The 22,195-nt window shown below is 42.7% G+C and overlaps 1 protein-coding gene across 3 annotated transcripts in view; it reads right to left on the reverse strand.

The window, feature by feature from the left end:
* MYO16 (myosin XVI) overlaps positions 1-22,195 on the reverse strand; it is a 3,167,675-nt gene that overhangs the window by 1,780,405 nt on the left and 1,365,075 nt on the right. For all 3 annotated transcript variants that reach the window (XM_069636567.1, XM_069636564.1, XM_069636566.1), the window contains exon 13: positions 21,551-21,678. In XM_069636567.1, coding sequence (XP_069492668.1) covers positions 21,551-21,678 — 128 coding nt within the window. The remainder of the gene's footprint in view (positions 1-21,550; positions 21,679-22,195) is intronic.

Genomic DNA, 22,195 nt, shown 5'->3' on the forward strand with positions numbered 1-22,195 from the left:
CTAGACACAGTTTTGTGTGGAGATCCCCCCACCTGGGCAACCTGTAAAATAAAGATACAATACGAGCCCAGTCCATATAATGTTCAATTAGTCTTATTTCCTTCTACAATGTTTCTACCACCCCAATGTACCTGGAATAGCAAAGTTCGACAACGGGTCATCGACGGATCCTTCTTGAGCGGCTCCCTTTAAAGCAGGAACCACGGATCGTTGAGATCCCTCGAAGAAAGTGAACTCAGCGTCGAGGGGGCAGCTTCGGTCCCAGCGGTGCTCGTCGACATAGCGAAGACGTCCTGTAAGGAAGAGGCGTGCGGGGCACCTCGATGTCGATAATTCAGGACTGCAAAGAGTTTGTGAAGAATTGTGGCCCAGCAAGTGCGTTGAGTCGTCCGCATCTCTACGGTCTTTGGGTCGCAGGAAACCCACCGGTGGATGCTCCTCGGCATGTTGACGGCCTGGCCTTCTGAGGCGGGATAAGGCGGGCGGGCGGCGGTGCAGACGAGCGCGTCTGTGAATCAAAAGTCTTAGGCAAAGGAGCGTTGCGGCTCCAGTCATCGATGGCACAGCGTCAAGCGGTCCCCTCTTCTGGGCAATACGGCTTCAATGGACCTCCAGCGGTTATAGCAAACCTGCGAACCCTGGTCGACGACAGTGGACAGAATGTCTGGTGCTTATCTTAGTTCTCTTCAGCGGTCCTGTCTCCGGTCGGCAGCCTGTCGAGGGTCTAACTTTCAAGGAGCTTTGGTGAAGGTTAGCGGCGCTCGATGGTCCCTCGGAGCACAGGAAGAGGGCACCTAACTAGGTCCTCTCTTGGATCAGTCTCGACGTCACAGCGGCTTTCAGATTTCGGCAAAGGGAGACAGCAGTCAACCTTCTTCTTCAGGCTCGGTTGTCGAGATCAAGCGTCAGTTTCAACTTCAGCTTCTGAACGAATTCTAGCAGTGAGAGGCCCCCAGATATACTAGTTGATCTCTCATTCATTCTTCTGTGTCACACTCAGGCAACCTATCACTCAGAAGGGCATTCAGTAGTCAGTCAGCCAATCAGGCATACAGTGCATTCAGGCCATTATCCTCCCTCTCAGACACTCACAACAAGGAATGTGTATTGGGACAAGAACCCAGCCATTCAACACTACACACTGCATTCATACCAGTTTCGGGCAGGGCTGTTTCAGTCATTGTGTTTCATACTAGAAACAAGACATCCACAACAAGAAGTGTATATTGGTCACACACTTCATTCACCCAGGTCCCACCCACAGGGTGTACCTACAACATACAGTCACTGGGAAGGCTCCAGCCATTCTGGCCTGGACATCACAACAACACCATATATGGAGCTTCCACCCAACAGCCAGTCAGGGGGAAGGGACAGAGTCAGGGCTTCCGAGGTCTTTGGGAAAAAAGGTAACAGGCAATAGAAAGCAAGAGGCCACAGGGGCCATCTTGTTTCCTATCAGGAATCAACTGATTCCAATGGCATTGCCTTGGTATCCCAAAATGGAGGATACTCAGAGCACCTGTCAAATTCAGCATGGAGCTGCCACCAGCCTATACTCTGCTCTGTGGGCCACTCACAGGTGCCAAAAAACATACACTAGGGGCACAGGGCTGTACCCCACCCATGGGTGCCATAAGGTTATCCCATTGGTCTGTACACCAATCCAAAAACAGGAAGAGCTGCACTGCCAGGAGTCCCACATGGACTCCTGGGCAGAAAACAATACAGAACACAAATGAAAAAGGACTACAGGACAAGGACAGGAAGGCCCTCTCCCTCCAATGCATTTCCATCATCACAGTCATACCAAGAGTTATATTTGGAGGCAGGCGTCATGCAGATCCTCATGAAAAGGGCAAAGATGTCCAGGGTTTTAGAGATGGAGAGATGGAAGTTAACTAGAACAGAGTGAGAGGAGAGTCTAATTATGGGGATGGAGAAGGGATGAAGGAAGAGGCAAATGCAGCGACTGACACACGCTTCATCGGTCGAATGACAGAGAAGGAGATTGGCTGTGGAGGTGTCAGGGGATATGGTAGGTAAAGGTAGAAAGAGAGGAGAGAGTGGTCATACCAGGAGAGAGGGGTAGTGATAGGGTTAGAGAGAGAGATGTCTGTTGAGTTGAGAGCATCCAAGGTGTGACCTGCAGAGTGGGTTGGGCCAGAGGGAAGGCTAGAGAGGGAAAGAGTGTCCCAGAGGTCGCAGAAAAATACGGTGGCGCAATAAAGAAGTTGAAGTCCCCATGGAAGATATGTTTGGGGGAGCAGGCAAGAAGAGAGGAGGACAGGTTGGCCCTTTCTCAGAAGAAGAGGGAGGACGGTCCATGGCTTCTGTAGATGGTAACGAGAGTAAGCGATAAGGTAGGTGAGACAGACAGCCTGCAGACTAGGCTTTCAATGGATGAGTAGGTTTGAGTGCAGATGATGGAGGCAGAGCCACTCCACCACCAGTCCGAGAGAGCCTGGGATTGGACAGGATCTTGTACCCCTCGGGAGAAGAGTGTCAAAAGCAGTGACAGTGCTGGCTTTACACCATGTCTCAGTGAGGGCAAGAAAGCCAAGATTAAGCTCTTCAAGGAAATGACAATTGTCAAAGGTGTCAGAACAGGAGAGAGGGGTAACTGGAATGCTGTTTCCCAAAAAAGAATGTATATAGAAGGGGGTTGAACCTATATAATAGCATCTAAAGCCTCTACATCTGTGGTGTCATGTGCATCCTTATACTCACTATGACTGCTTTCCAGCAGCATTGCCTATTCCCATCTGGACTCTGATGTGCCATAATCATTATCTTAATAATCATCCATTTCATTATCATTGTCATGTTCTTACATGTCAGTGGACGAGTTGGTGGAGAAAAAGACCCATGCTTCTCACGCTCCACCCACTGTTTAACCACACCATGTTTTGATCTTCTCTGATATGCACCTCACAATACCTGCACACGTCCCGCTTCTGCCTCTGGGAATTTTCACAGAAATAATTAATCTAAAAACTCCAAAGTCAACCTTGGTGGATGGTCATTGTTGTGGTGCAACAGCCTTTTCATCTTTTTCGTTGTGGTACAATAGCCTTTCATCTTTTTTAGTGAGTATTTATTAATTATTCGTACTTAGATCACATGTGAAACTTGCCACTTTTATTTTACATTGATGGAACACAGGGGGTAGACATTGTTGTTTGTACAGCTAATGCTTTTCTCCACTCATACACCACACCTTTGTTACTTATCGGAAGTCACAATGCTCACTCCCACAACCCTGCACTCACATATAACACAAACACTATTGCACAATGCCTCACCATAAAAATGAAGCTATCTTTCATGACAAATAATTGAAGCTTCTCACATAATTATCTATCCAGTTAAACACGATCCCCTCCTTTTAGATCCTAGAATACATCATTTCCACCCATTCACATGCCCATTCAGACATGGATGACTTACAGGGCCTCGACCACCCTCTCTTAAATATAGTGGCTGAAATGTACACATGCATAATAACAACTCCCATTTCTCCCACATTCTGGACTCTGGTCCCGCCAGGGGCATTCAACAGTGTGTTGGGACTATAATTATGGTGAAAGGTGATATACAAACAACAAAATGAATGAATTAATGTACTGATGATAGGGTAGTGGAGATTGTCATTGCTTTAGACAGGAGAACCCATTTCCATGAGGCCAGGGAAGTGGGCCACTACCCGAAATTCTCCCTGGATATGGTGCTCAGCTGGAGGATCCCATGAGGAAGAGAGAACCCCATTGGGAGTAGTGATTAGCTTAGGAAAACACATTACTCTCCCCTCCAACCCCCACCTTCTCTCTAAACCCTTCCTTTGTAATTCTATCCTAGATTCCCATGTGTCATGGCAGTACTTAGCAGTTAATAACTACTGGGACCAGGAAGAGAAAGCAAGTTATGATGATCATAAACACGAGTGAAGCAGGCATTCTAACTTTTTCCACGACCTGACTGGCCCAGACTCATTCAGAGGCAGTAGAAGAATGGCATCTTCGTTCTTTGTCCGGTGCGGACCATGTGAGACTGCAGGTACACAGAGACCAGCTAGAGAAAGGAGAATAGGGCATCCCACAGAAAATAGCACTCAGAGGAAGCTGGCCAACAGGGAAACAGAACAAATCGGAGGCAAGTTGCCAGATGCAGAGTGAAGCCACGAGAGTGCAGGGAGATGGACACTGAGCAGTAGAGGAAGAACAGAGAGGTGCGGCAAAAACACTGGACAGCCCAGGAAGCCACCAAAAGCCCTGGGAGACCTGCAAGCAACCAGACAGGGATGGTCCAGACACTACAGGTGACAGGGTGGCTGATCCCATGGTTGGGAAGACCCAGGGGGCACACGAGACAAGGGGCAAGAGACATGAGACATTAAAATGGAAGAATAACCATGTGAAGGTGGTCTGGGACCCTTTTTGGAAAAGTAAACACTGAACTACTCAAAAAACAAACTTTGACAATATAAGTCCCTACATCCAGAGTCCCTGGCAGGAGAGTAAACTAAGGCTGCACAGTACAGAGAAAGAGATCTGTGAAACATAAAACTGAAGGGGGTCTGGGATCCATACTGGGGAAACAAGCCCCTGTACATCACAAAAGGGAACAGAAGCTATGTGGATGAAAGACAGTATCACAGACCTTATCAAGAGAGTAAACCACGTTTGTTGTCGGGAGAAGAAGAGAGCTGGAAATGTAATCAAGTCAAGGGGGCCTGGCATCCACAAGGGGGACAAATATTCCAAAGCATAAAAGCAAAGCTTGCATATTCAAGGAACACCAAAATACCTTGGCAGGAGAGTAAACCAGGGCTGTGGGTGAAAGAGAAGAGCAAGTACCCTCCTTGGCAGGAGAGTAAACCAAGAAATGGGTGCTAAGGAAGGGACAGGAGTCCCCTCCACAGAAGGCAGTTTAATAGAGACACAGAAACAGTGGAAAGACCGTGGAGAAAGGCTCCCAAAAGCTTGGGTCTTTGTGGAACGTTTACTTTTTCCGCATGTTGGAAAGATTCTGGGGAAAGCGGGACAACCCTTGAGTGTTGTGGAACTTTATTCTTTATTTTCTACACCTTTTGGAACTTTTGTGTTTAGCTGACAAGACCAGGCTGCAGGTCGGCAGTCATGAAACATTTCCTCCTTACACATTATACTTACTTTATCTTGTGAGGGACAGAGTAGGTTTTGGACACAGAATGGTGTTATATTCATAAGTGAGGATTAATCATAAAGGATACTCTGGTAGGCCGCAGGTGTTCTTCAGGATACTTTAATCACGTAACAAGGTTCATCTGGACACATCAGGTACATCAAGGAGATGGGGAAGTACAGAGAGGAACCCACTGGCTCCCACCACCCAGGCTACATTTTCCAACTGCCCTGGGTGGACTAACACTCAACATTCCAGTCACTCTCCTAGCATTCCATTCATGACGTCATGCCTTCATACCCCATGCATTCAGGGAACAATGGACCAGTCAGGAAAGTCAGTCACAACATAACTCCTGTTACCCCACAGACAAGTACACTTCGCAACCATCCAGCCCCACACACACAGTCACAACATACCACCTTCCTTTAAACCACAGAAAATCACACTTCGCAACCACACAATACCGCACAAACACCATGCACCTGCACATCTGACAAAAGCACATCCGCTTAACCAGCAGGGAGATAACTGACCAACCAGGTGTAACTAAAACACAGGTATCGGCAGCACACCAACATTGCAATAAAACATAACCATTATAACAAACACAGACACCTTCCACCAACCACTGCCACTGGTTGTTACCATCATCCCACGCTGGAGTGCTGCCTTCTCCACCTTGGGCAAACAAACCATCAGAACCATCATGGAGAAACAATATCACCCACTGTCTACCACTGCCACTGGCGAACCTCAGGGCTGCAACCTCCAAGCACAAAACTGCCCCTACTACACCACTACAAGAAAACGTACTAACCATCATAACAGACCATTCCAACCAGATGACTCATGAGCCGGATGCATACTAACCACAACACCCTGGACACCATTCTCGCCTGACACACGCCCATCACAACCAACAAATCCTAGATGGGGCACTCACAAACAGACCATAAATGCCTATGTTATATCCGCATAAAAGTACACAAACCCCAACTAAGGATAAAATCACACTACTGAGAAGACTTCCATCCAATGTGTAACTCCACCACGGGATGCTGGTGCTTTGTGACCAGCAAACCACAGGTGTCAGCCTTTTCCCACTGGTCACTAAACCATACAAAAAAAACACAGATCAGTCCATGCAAACTATGCATCCACCACAAATTCACACCATCCAGCAAGCGCTGCAGTTGCTTATTCCGCTGAATGCTTCAACGACACAACTTGGCGTGATATCAAACATCTGCATCATTGTATAGGCAAACAGGGTGTGGCTAAGGGCCCTACCCACACCATATGTCAAAACATCATAAAGAATGAAACATCATCCCCTTCCCATTGTGATTCCCATTTCACCATTATACATACAGTAATAGATTTGCTTTTCTAAAAGCAAAATTGTTCCAATGCCTAAAGAATTATTTCTAGCATGTACTAACTCAAATGTGCACACCTGCAGTTATAAAAATCCAAGCCAAAATTCCATGTTGCTGGATGCACAAACATGCTGCAAAGCCTCAAAATAAATGAACTCTAGCATGTACTAAACCTATGCGCACTCATGCTGTTGTAAATGTCTATTCTAAGAGTCCATGTTGCTGGTTGGCGCAACTTAATGCTTCAACGCCTCGAAAGGATTAACTCTAACATTGTTCTAATTTGCAACCATTAAACCAATGTGCACGGATACATTTTTTACTTTAACTACATTCTAAGAAATCACGTTGCATTTGTAAGTTATGCTACTTAAAACTCAAGCAACTTCACACCTGAAGGCAACACTTCATCCAATCCCATGCAAGCACGAAAATAATTAGCATAGGCAACACCTAAACACAAGGTGAATGCTATTAAGACACTTCAGAGAAGAACTGTGATGTTAATTCAACCATCCACCATTAACCCTCCATGGTTCAAAAAACGTAAGCACTGAAGCTTGTAATAAACGGTTTGATGAAAACAAAGCTGTGACAATAGCATTGGTATTCTTCTTGCTACAATACTGTGCTGCACAGTGTTCATTTTCAAATCACTTCTCAGCAACCAACTTGGTTTCCCTATATGGGCTGGCAGTCCAAGGACTTAGCAGGTGGAGTCTCAACTGTATTGACTCTGCCGGTTAAAATAACATCAACGTTGCTCCTTGTAATCAGAGGCGGCATACTCAGTGACAGAAACAAACATTATAGATTGGTCTTTCACCAGTACCTCTCCACGGTGCAAAGGGAACTCCCTCCAAGCTGCCCCCGTTTACCAAAACTGCATACTCTGTCCCTCGTAGACATTGCTTCCTAATTTCCGAAATCCGGACTTCTCAGCACCGGATCACTCCAACAGAAAAGCATGTTCCTGGGTCTGCCGTGGCACGTCAATGGGTGCATTTTTCTAAAGCTGGGCTGATCCTTCTCTGAGCTGAGAGCGTCCCAGCAATGGATCACGCCACACCAAGAATGTGATGTCAGTGCGGGCTGGGGGCAGCATTCGGAAGGTCATTAAAAGCTCCAAGCGTGCCACTGTCATCAATGTCCCCCTGACAGGTGAACACAGAGGAGCTCTGTGCTCCAACCATCAGCTCAGGCCAAGCGCACAATGCAGTGAAACCACAGTGCCACCGCCGAGTCCCTTTGTGGTCCGTACTAAGATAAACATTTTAACAGAATACTTCTTCCTTCAGGAAACCACGGTACACTGCTTTCAGGTTGCATTTGAGTGAGAAATTCTTTGCCTTGCGGGCCTTAATAGCTTCTTGGCAAGACTAGTTGTTATATTCATAGGTCAGGATTAATCATAAAGGATACTCTGATAGGCCGGAGGTATGCTTCAGGATATTTTCATCACATTACAAGGTTCATCAGGATACATCAGGTACATCAAGGAGATGGGAAAGTAGAGAAGGGAGCCCACTGGCTCCCACCATCCAGACAAAATGTTCCAACTGCCCTGGGTTGAATCACATTCACACTCAACATTCCAGTCAGTCTCCATTATTACATCATATCTTGCATTCACGCTGTAAGCATTCAGGAAACAGGGATCAGGCAGCAAAGTCAGTCACAACATTCCTCTTCCGTTACACCACAGACAAGCACACTTCGCAACCAGACAACACCGAACACACAGTCACAACAGAAGGTTAATTTTGCTTTGGACATTTTGCTTTGGACATTCTGATGCAGACAGCTTCACTAGCTCATTTTGTTGAGGCAGGGAATCCCCTCTTCGAGATAGGGATAGTTAGGATTTCCACCAACTCCCCATTTTACTTTATATCAAATGTCTTTGCTAATCAAGATGCCACCCTTGTGTCAATCCCTTACTCCTAGCCCCTCAAAATAGGTAGAACAGACATTTCATTAGTCCTTCAATTAACCACATTATATTTTTGACTCCCCAGTGCAAGACCATGATCACCATGACTTCAACTGCCTCAGGCTCGTTGAGTTTTTGACATGTTTTCCAAATGTTTAGTGCAGTCACTGACTTGTGTGTCAATTATCCCCTAAATCTATGGTCCTCCCTCTCAGCAAAATCAGGCGAGCATGAATCTCTCACAAACTGCCCACCAGGATATCGAGAACCCCTCTCTCCACATTCCCAATGATAGACACTGAGTGTTGTGTGACTTGCGTCCCTGAAAGTTTACTGCACTCGTGCTGGCCTCTCACTTCAAATCACTGAATGCATTTTTATTTTTATTTTATTTTTGTATTTTTATTGTATTTGATTTATTCTCTTATTAAAATTATAAACAAACCTTTACAATTTAATACAAAATTACAATATTACATTCTATGCATTTACGCAAAACAATAAAACACCAAAAAGTCTAATCCCTCCTCCCCTATTCTTGGGTATGTCCAGGGTGGCTGGAGATCCAACAGCTCCTATTTTGAGAGTGATTATTTCCTCCTTTCCCTACCTGGACTTTTCCCCATAACTGGGGTCTCCCATCTTTCACCTTGGTTCTTTATTAAAGGTTGGCTCTATACCTAGGATTTCACTGAATGCATTAAACAGAACCGTGTATGTAAACCATCCCTAAATCTAACACTTTGCATGTGTCCGCAGCCACTCTCAACACTTCCTACCCTTCTTTCTACACTGCCCCTCCATACATATTCTAAACCTGCATCTAGCAACAACCTCCTGCGGCTGTGAAAGCTGCCTCGTGCAAAATAGGAGCTTGAGCCGCATGCCGCCTTTTAAGCAATAGACTCCAGACAACATTTTCTTAAGGTTTGTCCAAGGTTCATCCTCGTCAAATGACATGAAAAAAGGTGATTTGATGTTTGTATGGGAAAGTGTATCCCATCATAATGGCTAATAGTGTGCTGGAACAAGTTAAGGATTACAAGGAGGGTAATTTTAAATGTGCAATGTAAACGCGCATCCCATGCCCCACATGGCTTTCTGTTTTGCAGTTTCTAAGGGGATACAATTTCTTAGTAGACATTATTCATGCACATAAGAAGGTGCCTGGCTTGGAGTGTTAAAGATGAAGGGTATGATCAGTTAAGCCATGGGACATTCATGAATATGAAGGGAATTATTTAGAACAGAGAGAGCAAAGTAATTCAGGGTAGAGTGACACATTGACCAAGTCAGAATTAGGTTTCCTTATGAGACCTGTGGGGTTCACAGAAATGCCATGCAATATAACTAGGCTAGAAGGTTTCATAGGTGGGTGGATTCCCTATGGGGTGGGTCTCCACAGTCCTACACAAAAGGGGTGTATCAGCCACTTTTACTCACTAAAAACAGGCAAACACTAGAAGAAAATAAAAATAGGGAGTAAAAATAACCCCAACAAAAAATAGGAAATAGACACATAGGACCATGTGCCGCTGCTTTCACTCACACAGCTAGATGGATTGGTTTGGACCAGTTGTGCATGGAGTACCACAGGAAGAAACTACTGTTATTACTGCCTGATCAGACGAAGTAAATATGTATCTTTTAATGTGCATGAATAGCTAGGTGCAAAGAAATAATTATTACGAACACATTTCCGTTTCCAGTTAAAACATTTGTACTCACTTAAACAATACTCCAATTGGCAAGTGGACTAACATTATTACTCCCTAAAAAATGTTTTACTACCTTCTTCAAATAATAGTGAGTAAAATACTCTCACTTCAAAATCTTATCTGGAGCACTGGGTCTCCGTCAAATGAGTTGTATTCTTCCCAAGGTACAAAATGAGAGTTATGCCAATCATTTCTACCCTGTGCACACTAAATATTTGGGTGAGAGGCTTGGTAAATATGCTTGATGTGACAAATCAAATCTGTGTCAAACTGTTGTAGGAGCTGTTGAACAATTTGAAGACTAGTTTCCCCATATTACCAAATTGGTGTGGTTCGGGGCAAATTACCTGCCATCTCTTTAATTGGGAGGGATTAAAACATTGACTATGTTAGTAAGTGCTAAAAGACAATATAAAAAAATAAATCAACATTGGTAAAGACTCTTTTTGAGTTTGGCACTGACATTGGAAAGAGTGAGACAAATAAGTGGTGTTGAGAAATGATGGAAAGAGAGGGTGCCGAAAAGAAGGATGCATGGGAGTGAGGGAAAGAGGGATAATGATTAGCAGGGTAAAGAATGGAGCCTGCATGCTGCTGTCTTTAGGCACAAGATCAGAATCGTTGTACTAAATTGGCAGGATACAAAATAATCATTGAAACATTTTAGGCATTCGAGTCATGTCAAAAATACGTGTGTTAGCAACTGGATCCAGTACAAACTATTTGGAAATAGTAACGTTGAACAAGGGTCCAGATGATTTATTTGCCTCCCAGATAATGTATTAGCCCCCTTACTGGGAAAACATTAGGCAGTGCAAAAGATAATTGTGATGCACACAATTCTGGAGGATGCCTCAAAAGTGTCCACTTGTGTGCCATGGGTAAGTATGCCAGTTATAAGGAAGGGTGCTATGTAGCCTGAGTAATGTCCCATGGCACTGCAATATGCACTGAAGGTACCAATGATATGATTTGCACCTGATATTGACGTGGTTATGGCAATCAGATTTAACCAAATCCTATTGAAAAAGTTGTTTTAGTCAAATAATTATATACGGTGAATCAAGAAAAACATATATTAATTCTAGATTGGTCCATGGACACTCTAATGGAGGAGGTATAGGCAAATATAACATAGAACTAACACATTATGTATAAGAACCTCAGGAAGTGCTTTAGGGCACAACAGACTGGTTCAGGTGTAAGAGGTCAGGTAGGCAAAACCTGCACACCTGATCACTGGCCAAATTACAGAGATAGTGCACAGAGACACATAAACTAGGTCTGAAATCACAGCATATCTAACTAAGGCTGTCATATACATTTGGAAATAACATAGGAGTGGCATTTGTTGACATTTTTCAAAGGTCGAAGCGTTATGCACATCAGCAGGCTCATAAAAGATGTGAGCTGCCTCATTAGCTTCCACAATGTTGAATGCATTTGCACAATCCATATCACTACTGAAAAACGTAGATTCCTGCTGTGATTTTTTTTTTATTATTGCACTTCTCAGTTCCCACGACTGTGACTTATACGTCTTAAACATTGTCAGCTACCTGCTTACAAATCCATCAATGCAGGTCATTTACTGTGAGGACAATGATGGTCGATTGCTAAAATTGCTGTGACTTATCATGATAAACGCCGAAGCTTTGTTTGTACACACATGAACTATCAGCTTTCAGCCAAGGTCTTAATGTATATGGACACCAATTCCATGTGGTATTATGGATATGAGAAATGTTGGTCTTGATGTTTGCAGTCAATGTTGATCCACTGAAACGTTATTCAGTTGAGACCAACCATACCAGTCATCAATGTAACAATGTCCAAAACTCTTTCGAAAACTAGAGGAGGATATTGCTGTTTTTTTTCTCCACAACAAAATGTCAGCAGAAGAAGGATTTGGTAACAATTTCCTTTCTGTTTGGCACCTGCTTCAATGATATAGAATGTTTTAAGTTCATGATCTCTTTTGTTTGGGGTAGCTCAAAATCAAGGGAGGGACTGCACTTGTGATGCATCTGGATAATTAGTGTGTTCTGGAAGGAAAATATGTAATTTGTCTTTATATCAATCAATCAATTTCTGTTATAATAATAAATCATGGCCCTCTCGCTGTCCAGTCATTTGGTCGACTACAAACTGGTCGACTGCAATTTGGTCGACGTCATTTGGTCGAAAACCAAATGGTCGATTTTTTTTTTTTTATTTATATATGTGTTTTGTGGGTTTTCGTGTAGAAAGAAAAGAAAGAAAAAAATGGGGTTGGGGGGGGTCCCCCCCAAAAAAACCCAAAAAGTGGTAAAAATAAAAAAAATAAAAATTCGACCATTTGGTTTTCGACCAAATTGATTCGACCAGTTGTCCAGTCAACCAATTGTTTTCGACCAAATGACTGGCAACCGCTCTCTCCCCACCTCTGTGCCATGCAATCTGTTCTAGGGCAACTAGAATGATGCTGGTGAAGCTAAAAACTATGGGAAACCACAGTTCATATGCGTCTTACCATGCTCTGTATGACAACTGTCTCCACTTTGCCAAACAAACTTATTTCTCTGATCTCTTACATTCACAGCCTTCTCATCCTAGACCGCCCTTTCAAACTTGTTCCCGTCTCCTTTCTTCCCCTACCCCTGATCACTCAATCAATTTCACCCTTACTTCTTCTGACCTTGGACTTTATTTCACCTCTAAGGTCTCTTCATTTTGATCTGTTGTTGAATCTTCTAGCATTCATTCCACATCTCTGGCTACTTCCACTTCTTTGGTATAGGGGTGGCCTGGTGAGGCCACGGGAAATCTTGGGGTGGCACACAAATCTCTCCTCATTTCTCCTCCCTTCTCTCTTTCTACTCCCCTTCCTGTTCCCTTCGATCCGCTGAACATTTCCTTCTCACTGTACCTCCATCCCCCTGTGCCTCCTCTCCCGTTTCCGCTCCTTCCAACTCCTAGCGCCCCTGCACTGGAACTCCCTTCCTCTCGCTATCCACTCCACCCCGACCTTCTCCTCATTCCGCAATTCACTTAAATCTCTCCTCCTCCATTCCCCTCCTTGAAACCCCCTCCCCCCTCTGCATCCCCTCCCTCCTTATTCTTTCCCCTTGACTATCTCTCTCCCCTCTCCCACCTCCCCTCTCTCTGCCTTCCCTTTCCCTCCTCCAACTCATCACCACCCCTCCCCCTACCCAGTCCCACTCCCCTGTTCCCCCTTTCCCCTTCAGTTAATTGCTCTTTTCACTGTTTTGTTGAATGATTCATATTGTAATTTTGCTTCCACCGTTATATTGTTTATGTTTTTATGTATTAAGTTGTTCCACTGTAAAGCGCCTTTGTTGTAAGGCGCTTTATAAATCAATAAATACAAATACAAACACATAACTGCACATAAGAGGGGGCGTGACAATGATGTTTGTGGGCAGTAGGGGCTTCTTTGGGTACACTTCGACCATTGACCGCTAGCATCTGTACTCTATTACGCATCTAAGATAGATGCAAAAAAGGCCCAAACTGTCATTGACAAATGTGGTCCACTTTTTTTTTCAGGTTTCATGGTCTTTTTTTTTTGGTCACAGTTTCACCATGCATCAAATACTAAGAATTGCAAATCTGTTAGAAAAGAGTAACAGGTATGATACTTTCTACCCCATCAGGTCTCTCTCTCAAGTACGGGTCCTTAATATTAAAAACAGAACTGCTAAGCAGTGACTGGCCATCGAGAGGTAGCCACTTAGACCAGTGTCTCTGGGTGAGTGGCTATGGGCCCCTAAGAAGTATTTCCCTAATAGTGTATTGCAGCACTTTGTGATGGGACCCCTTTTGAAACTATGGTGGAACAAAAAAGAGATCGAAAGTCTTACAACCTGGCCCTCCCCATTGAGCTGTATCTGGGCTCCACCCATCAGAGACAGAATTCCTGAACAGTACCGGTATCAGGAATGGTATGAAGCGGGCTTAGAAAGAGTGGGGAAAATCCTAAAGTGAGATGGATGCATGTCAATCCAGGACCTGGAGGCAGGACTGCACATGAGATCCTTTGTTGTGTTCAAATATCTGCAACTGAAAGGTGTGCTCACGAAACCAGAGTGGAAAGATGAGCTTCAAAGAGACCTCACCAATTTTGAACAGATACTTAGTGACACCCACTCGAGTAAAGGCCTCACCTCCCGTCTATTCGGATCCCTGATAGTGGAACGGGAAAAAAACCTGGAGAATCTAAAAAAGAGATGGGAAAACGATCTAGGTCCCCCACTATCAGACCAACTGTGGTCAAAGATGTGTGAAATTGTGCAACAAATATCTATCTCAACGCAATATAAACTGCATGGTCTGTAGGCACTAGTGGCAGTACGACCCCCTCAGACTCTCAAAGATGTTCAGTCATGCTAGCCCCTTATGCTGGAGGGAGTGTGGAAGCCCTGCCGATTACTGGCATATGTGGTGGGCTTGTCCCAAATCCCAAAAGTATTGGAGTGAAGTTCTGGCCTGGATAAGGAACATAGAAGGGATTACCAGGGACAGGGACCCAAGGCTGGTGTTATTCAGACTTGAGGAACAAGAAGGGCGCTGGGTAAAGTCCTGCATATGACTCACTTCCTCCTGCTGGCCGCCAGGCTCTGTATCACCATAGCCTGGAAAGAGAAGGACCTTCTGACAGAGAAAACATGGGCCAGAAAAGCCAGAGAACTCTACACAATGGAAAACATTATGGGGGCCATGCACAATATATCCCCTAGCAGGGAAATGGAATGGGCTCCCTTCCTCGAAGCCTACAAAGGAATGAATGAATAGCCGAGCCCAAAGTACACTCTGTGAACAACTTGCACGTGACCCAAGGACCAAAACTCACAGCCTGTCTCGTCTCCATTGCGGGGCAAGGGGGGAATAAGGGAGGGAGTGGGGAATAAGGGAGGGAGGTGGGAGTTAAAATCAAGTTAAATTTTAAATGTTACCCAAACTGATATGTTTGCCGAGATTAATGTTTGAGCACTGTTCAAGAGAGGTGCAGTTACATACGCTTTGAAAACAATCAATAAAAGTAATTTTGAAAAATAAAACAGAACTGCTACAGCCTAGCTGCAAACATTATGGAAAATACCCTAGTCGTTTACACGGGAGCCACATTTCACAGGCACATTCAAGAGGCACCTCACCTGACAGCCAGGGTAGTTTCTAGCAAACTTGGTGCCCAAGGCGAAACCTCAGAATGCGCCCCCACCCCACTGACTGGCACACGTCACTCCCAAACTATACCTCTGCTGTGCGACAAAACCCCTCCTCAATATGAATAAATAATGCTATATAAATGAAGCTGGTCTCATTACATTGTAATTCAAGTACTTTACAGAAGAATTCGAATTTGAAAACACAGCTGTTGCTGCCCAAGTAAATGGTTTTTCTTTCACCTGCTCTTAGGGAAGGCTTTGCCTGAATGCAGTTTTAAACTGTCCGTACTGGCACACTGCGGTGTGAACAGCTTATAGGGGTCCGATGGCCCACTGACCTGGCCCTGTGTTGCAGGTGTTGTGTTCGTACCACCTCACTTGTATTTCGCAAGGGGCAATACTAGACTAACCATATGAATTATTTTCTGATAGAAGGTTATAACTCCAAGATGGACAGTCTGGTACACTCTTATTGTGCTCTTTCAAAGTAACTCTCTGAGAGTGGGAAAGGGGACAAATAGCACCAATGGGGATTCCTGTATACTTTGCATTAAATCACAGAGCCTTTCAAGACTATAAAAGTGATCAGAGATCTCTACATTTGATAACTCTGTGATAAAAAAGGATTGTATGTGTGAATCTCTAAATGCATAACTGATGGATGTCTTGGTGCTCACATCACGGTTCACTATACTCACCCTAACATTAAAATATTTGTACCTTGAACCATACATGCTCATTTGGACAGCTTACGTTTTTGGATGCGAGTATAAAATGGCTGCAACATCAGCCACTCAAATGGGGTACACCCTACAAGGGCTCTTTTGCTTCTTGTTTAAGTGTGGGGACAGTATGGCACGCTCGTCAGAGTCACATACACAAAACAGTCCGGTATGCTCCTATATGGACATTAGGCACATCAGACAAAAACAGGTATATGTACTGTTACATAAGTGAGCACCACATAGACACCATTAACCAACAGGTTCAGGGTGGTGACTTGTGCAGCACACAAATAATTTCTGCACACATCACTGCATTGATTTGCCATGGACTACTGTCTGCATGGTGACACACAATGAACTTCACTTTCCTAATCAAGGTGCCAAGTGACATTGAGTTGCCATCTGGTCTGTTGTGCGCCCGGGCCAAGAAACAGGGCTGCTGACAACCATAAATGGAAAGATTCCCAACTGACTAAATTACGATTCTATTGTGGAAAAAGAAGGCTCGGCAGTCTGGCTCAGTTGAACATATATCATCCAATAAAGCAACGCCAGGTCAGGGTGCCACACACAGACACCCTGTGCTTACCTCAGCTCTGTGAAGTGTGGTGGAAATAAACCTCTCGGTGCCGCAAGGCAGCACAGGTCTCCATCTCCTTTTGCAGTGCCACCAATCCAAAAATATTGCCAGTGTGTTAACTTTGCCCCCAAACTGGCACTTCAGATTAGCACCTGGCACTGCGGCCAGTTGCTAATAGCTTTACTGCCATGGACCTGCATGGCTTCTGGGCTCATAATAGCCTGTGTAGCTCTGAGCAATAATGCTTAGTTATCAACAACTTGTGAAAGAAAGCCTGGTCCTACCATAATTAAAGAAAGATTCAGCCTTTTCAATGTCTGACATTGATGAACTCGCCTGTCAAATATTTTTGATATAGTAACACCTGTGGCGCTACAAAACAATGTACCTCATTAGAAAGCACGAGCTATACAAATAATTGGGTTTTGACATCTCTCCCTTTCGATAAATGTATTTTTATGTCTGTGTGATTTTGAATAGAATCACTACTGTGCATTCTCAGAAAATGAAAGCAACCCTCTCTAAAAACAAGCCTATAAATTCCTAGTTCCACCCACCATTGTACCTATTTTAGACACATGCCTACACCAGACACCAATAGTAACACATATATAGGATACCACAGAAACGAGACATAAATAGAAAGTAATGAATATAATGTAGATTGTCTCTGATGTCAATACTTAGCAATGGTGTGCGAGAACCTCAAGTGAAATGCCTAGGTTGAAATATTTCTTTTAAGACCAGCACTGGTCATTGATGTTGGAGAAAATAAATTGTGTTTCATTGAAGTGGTCAATCAGAAAAATAAAATTATGCTAGCTGACACACGGCGATAAGTAGAAGATTCTTTGTATATTATTGTCTGGATTAAGCAATATAGATTGGATTTATTCAAATGGCTGTTTTTGTGCCTTGCCAGTTAATGAGAAAAAACAGCCAGGTGTTATGTTATTGAATTCAAGTGGCCTGTACTTGTGTGTAAATAGTATTGTTCGTGACTTTCACAGGGTACATTTTGGAGACCACTATTCCTTTTTCAAGAATTATGGGGTGGGATTGTGCAATGAAGAGTGTTATATCAGAGGTTTCTTGCACTTTGAAAACAATTGTTAGGCTACCATATGTCATATAAATGAATTAATAAATCATAAACCACATATTAGCAGATATTGCTGAATGTACAACTTAAACGTACCTTTTAAGGTAGGGTAAATCTTAATGAGTTACTGTCCTGACGAGTAATAGATACATTTGTACAGATTGAATAAAACTTGATAAAAGCAAAACCCATGTTTAGTTATTGCAAAGGTTTATTGGTTGTTAGCTGGAACAACAAAAGAGCTGGGTGAAGTAGAAATACATATGGTGCATTAAAGAAAATAAAGAAATATGATATATAAGTGTCCAACTATTGGAGCTGCCACCCCACGTCCATTAGACTCTGTCCCATATCCAGCTTTTTAAGAACAACAGGTAGTTGTCAGAAGTACAATGTTGGTCATTGTTTTACATGACACCTACACAAATCCACAGTCACTCCATCATAGACACAAATGCTGATTGTTGGAGAAGGTGCACAAATTGAATTTAAATCTCAATGATCAAATATGGCGTAACAAGAATCTATAGATTGGAAACATGTTTTCAGACGGAATCTAGCAGAGTAGAAATAAATTGCTCAAATGCAAAGCCTAACCAGCCAAGATGGTGACACACATCCATTTGTGTCAAGTATTCAAATATCAACTCACTTCATTTGACTGTGCAGACACATTCAAATTAAGCGCTTGAGAGAAGTTGCATCAATCTGGAATGAAGTGTTCATATTCTAAAAGGTGAAGTCACAGGTGACTGATATCTTTCCTCACTGCCACCATAATGAACAAAATATATTGTGTAATCAATCCGTACATGTAAAAGCTAATTGCAAAACTAGATTGAACTGTGAGTTGTCTTAAGTGCAATGGGCTAGAATAACCAATAATCATAATGATAAGGAGAATACAAGTGAAGCACCCAATTAAGTAGCAAAGTTGAACATATTAAAAACTAATGAAGTACTACAACTAGACTGACAAAAATCAGTCTCTACAGAACAATACTTGTTGAATGCCCTGTTTAGGTTTTTGGGATGAACCAGAACTACTGGCTGCGCCTCACCTTGGACCCCTTCTGCTACCAGATTTGGTCTAATATATCTCAATGTGTGTATCAGTTTACTCTCCATCTCTCTCTGCGCTCATAGTCACTATTTCTCCTTTCCATGCAGAATCATCCCTGCCATGTTTTCAATTATTGGTCGTCCTGGCTCCTAATTATTGGACCTCTCAACCCCGTCTAATTTGTACTTTTCCTACTCCACTGTTTTCTGTTGTAAACTCAAAACGTTTCTTCAATATCATTTTTTATTGATTCAGTATTTTGTTTATGATGTTGTAACGTTTATTTTCTTCATGTTCAGCACTTTATAAATAAATAAAAAAATGACATACACAAAAAAACAGGTATTTAATATTGATCAAACAATTAACTACAATTACATATTGACATTTTTCATATTTTATGGGGAGCTCTGAATCGGGCACTCTGTCTAGTTTTTGATGGTTCAAAAACGAGGTGGAAATTCTCAGAATTCAAGCATCTCCAAACACATTAAGATCAATGCAGGCAAAGATGCATGTGGATTTTCTGCATAAAACATACTTGGGAGGCAACTGGCAACTGTGGTCTGTATGCTCTGCCATACTCCTCTGTTTTGAAAATACATGAATGTCACACATATTGCAAGGAATTTTTATATATACCATGTCTCCATCTGCAAATTATATGAAAAAAACTGCAAATGATTTCAATCCACTGCTTAAAATACTTCTTTGCAACACCCTAAGTGCTGATGTTTGCTGTGTATTGTTCTAACTATAAAAATGGTGTATAATATTGTGAATTCCAGAATTTAAATATTTGATTTTTTAAATTTATTTTTTATTCTGTGCATATGGTAAATGAACCTTTCGCACAACATTACAACCATAAAATAAAATAACAGTTACAGGCACACAATTATATGCAATTCCACACAATTAAAATATAAACATTCTAACCATTATAAGCATATTGGAATTTTATCAGAGTTACCAAGAAACCAAAATTAAAAGGAACAGAAGTCCCACAACGTATTGTGCTAACAATGATTTTGGAAGGGACATCTATTACATTAAGAAGTTAATTTGCCTTCAATCTCATTCTTCAGTATTCCTATAACATATGGGAGGGGTAAATTATCCCAGACATACTGAATTGTAGAGTTTATTTTGCAAATTAGTATCAGGTGAGGGCACAATCAGAATGAAAGAAGCATCCCGATTGGTCCTCGACGAGGCATTAAGCGGCCGGGAATCCCTTGGTTGGGATTCCACTGCCATAGTCCCTGGAGGGGTCATGGCAGCCCCTCAGCCAATGAGGAGACTCTAAGCGGGGCCATCCCCGCTCCAAGCCTCCCCACGGCTGAGAGGCTGCCTTTGCTTCCCGCCGGGGACTCAGGTAAGCCTTTTTTTCCCTTACCCTTTCCTCCCTCATCCCTGCCCACCCCACTTACTTTTTTGCTCCTTTGTCCCCGGTGGGGGACGATGGCAGCCTCCAGCTGTGTGGAGACTCAGAGCGGGGCCATCCCCGCTGCGTGCCTCCACACGGCTGGAGGCTTCCATCGTACCCCGCCGGGGAGCCAGGTACTTTTTTTTTGTTTTTTTTCTCCCTCCCAACCTCAGTTATCTTCTTCTCTGTCTTCTTTTGGGAATGGATGTGCTGGGAACAGCGCGTCCGCTCCCGATGGCCACTATGGAAAGGGAAAACGGACTCAGTTTTCCCTTTCCCGGCTGCCATTTTCTTGGCCGTATTATTTTTTCTGTCCCGAAACACTGCAGCTATTGCGCTATAGATTTTGCGGGCCGGGGTACTAATAGCTATATGTCCCTCACAGCGGGGGCATTACCGATTCTGGTAATGCCCCTATAATTATGGGCCCCGGGACATTACCTGAGTTGGTAATGCCCCCGCCGCTCGGAGCATGTTGCTTAAATATAATTTACATTCTGGAAGGACTGAGTTCAACCACAGTCTGTTTTTAAAAAGTAAAAATAACACTTGTAAAACTACATAAATAAATTAGCAACAATATTTTCTTCAACAAAGGATGACTGGGGCTTCGAAATTAGTATTCCATTTACCAAGATTTACGTTACATATTGTAGTCAAATCATTATTTGTGCATGCTACATCTCATTAGAAGCATAGGAACACATTTCAAACACATACTTAATGTTCCATAAGATATTGTCAGGAATAGCTGAGCTTGTTTAAATAATTGGCAATCACCTCAATTTCAGTTGAATATATTTTCCAAGATTGTGAATTTTCTTTTGGTTATTGCTTGTTTTAAATATTCCTATTCGATTTAAGTCATGGTTTACGATTGTAATAAACTAACAAGTAGACCTTTTGTGACGACATAAAATGACTCATCATTTGATTCAAAAGTATCACTAGGTGCATGTTCAGTTTGAGCCGTCATCTAGCATGTACCTGTCTCATTTGTTGATTTCATAAAAATTAATATTTGTGTAAATTCTTAAATAGAAACAATGTCAGTATCAATTTGTATCCAATCAAAAGGGAATACGTTTTGCTATTTATATTACTAATAATAGCCTACAATATATGTATGTGTGTGTGGGTGGGTGAGGTGTGTTTTCAAGAAGAGTACCATTATTTAGCAAAATAAACATACATCCACAAAAAAGAAACATACACAATTAAACATCTGTTGGCGAATATTTTCACAAACAGAGGCTATTGATCTCAAAATCAAAGGATAAACATTACCTGAGGATAAAAGACTGTGGCCATCGTTCTTGGAAGAGCATGTGATATGCTCTCTCACTGCTGGCAAAAATATGAGGTGGAAGTGAGGAGCATAGCTTCCCTGAGCTGCACAAGTACAGTTGAGTGACCTGTCATAGAATGTAAACAAACATATAATTGCAGGTGATTTAGCTATGATAAAGCATTTTTCAGATGTTACACTATTGAACTGAAATGGCAAATATTACATGTCATTTAAGCAAAGTATAACAATGCAAGGACTGAATACAATTTAGACGTGTTCAACACATCCCACCTGTTACTATGACAAACTGTCAGACATAACACAAGGACACAAGAACAGAGTAAAACAAAAAGCACTTATATTTTCAAGGATGGTGTGTGTATATTGTATTTGGGATTAAAAATAACTTTAACAAGTAGAATGAAATGCACGATTAACATATAAGGATAGAAAAGAAAATCTGCTTTTTGAGGGTTAGGTATATGGTTCCTCTTAAGTCTAAGAGTAGAAGGGAGTTGACAAAGAAGAAAAAAAGGAGAGCAGGGAAGAATAAACAAGGAAAACAGCAAAAGGAGAGAGCAGAGAGGGGGATGGACGGGTAACATTTCCCTTACTAAACCGTTTGGACTGATGAAAAAAGT

This window comes from Ambystoma mexicanum, chromosome 7p (genome assembly GCF_040938575.1).
Source record: "Ambystoma mexicanum isolate Mex_15411 chromosome 7p, UKY_AmexF1_1, whole genome shotgun sequence".
NCBI lineage: Eukaryota > Metazoa > Chordata > Amphibia > Caudata > Ambystomatidae > Ambystoma > Ambystoma mexicanum.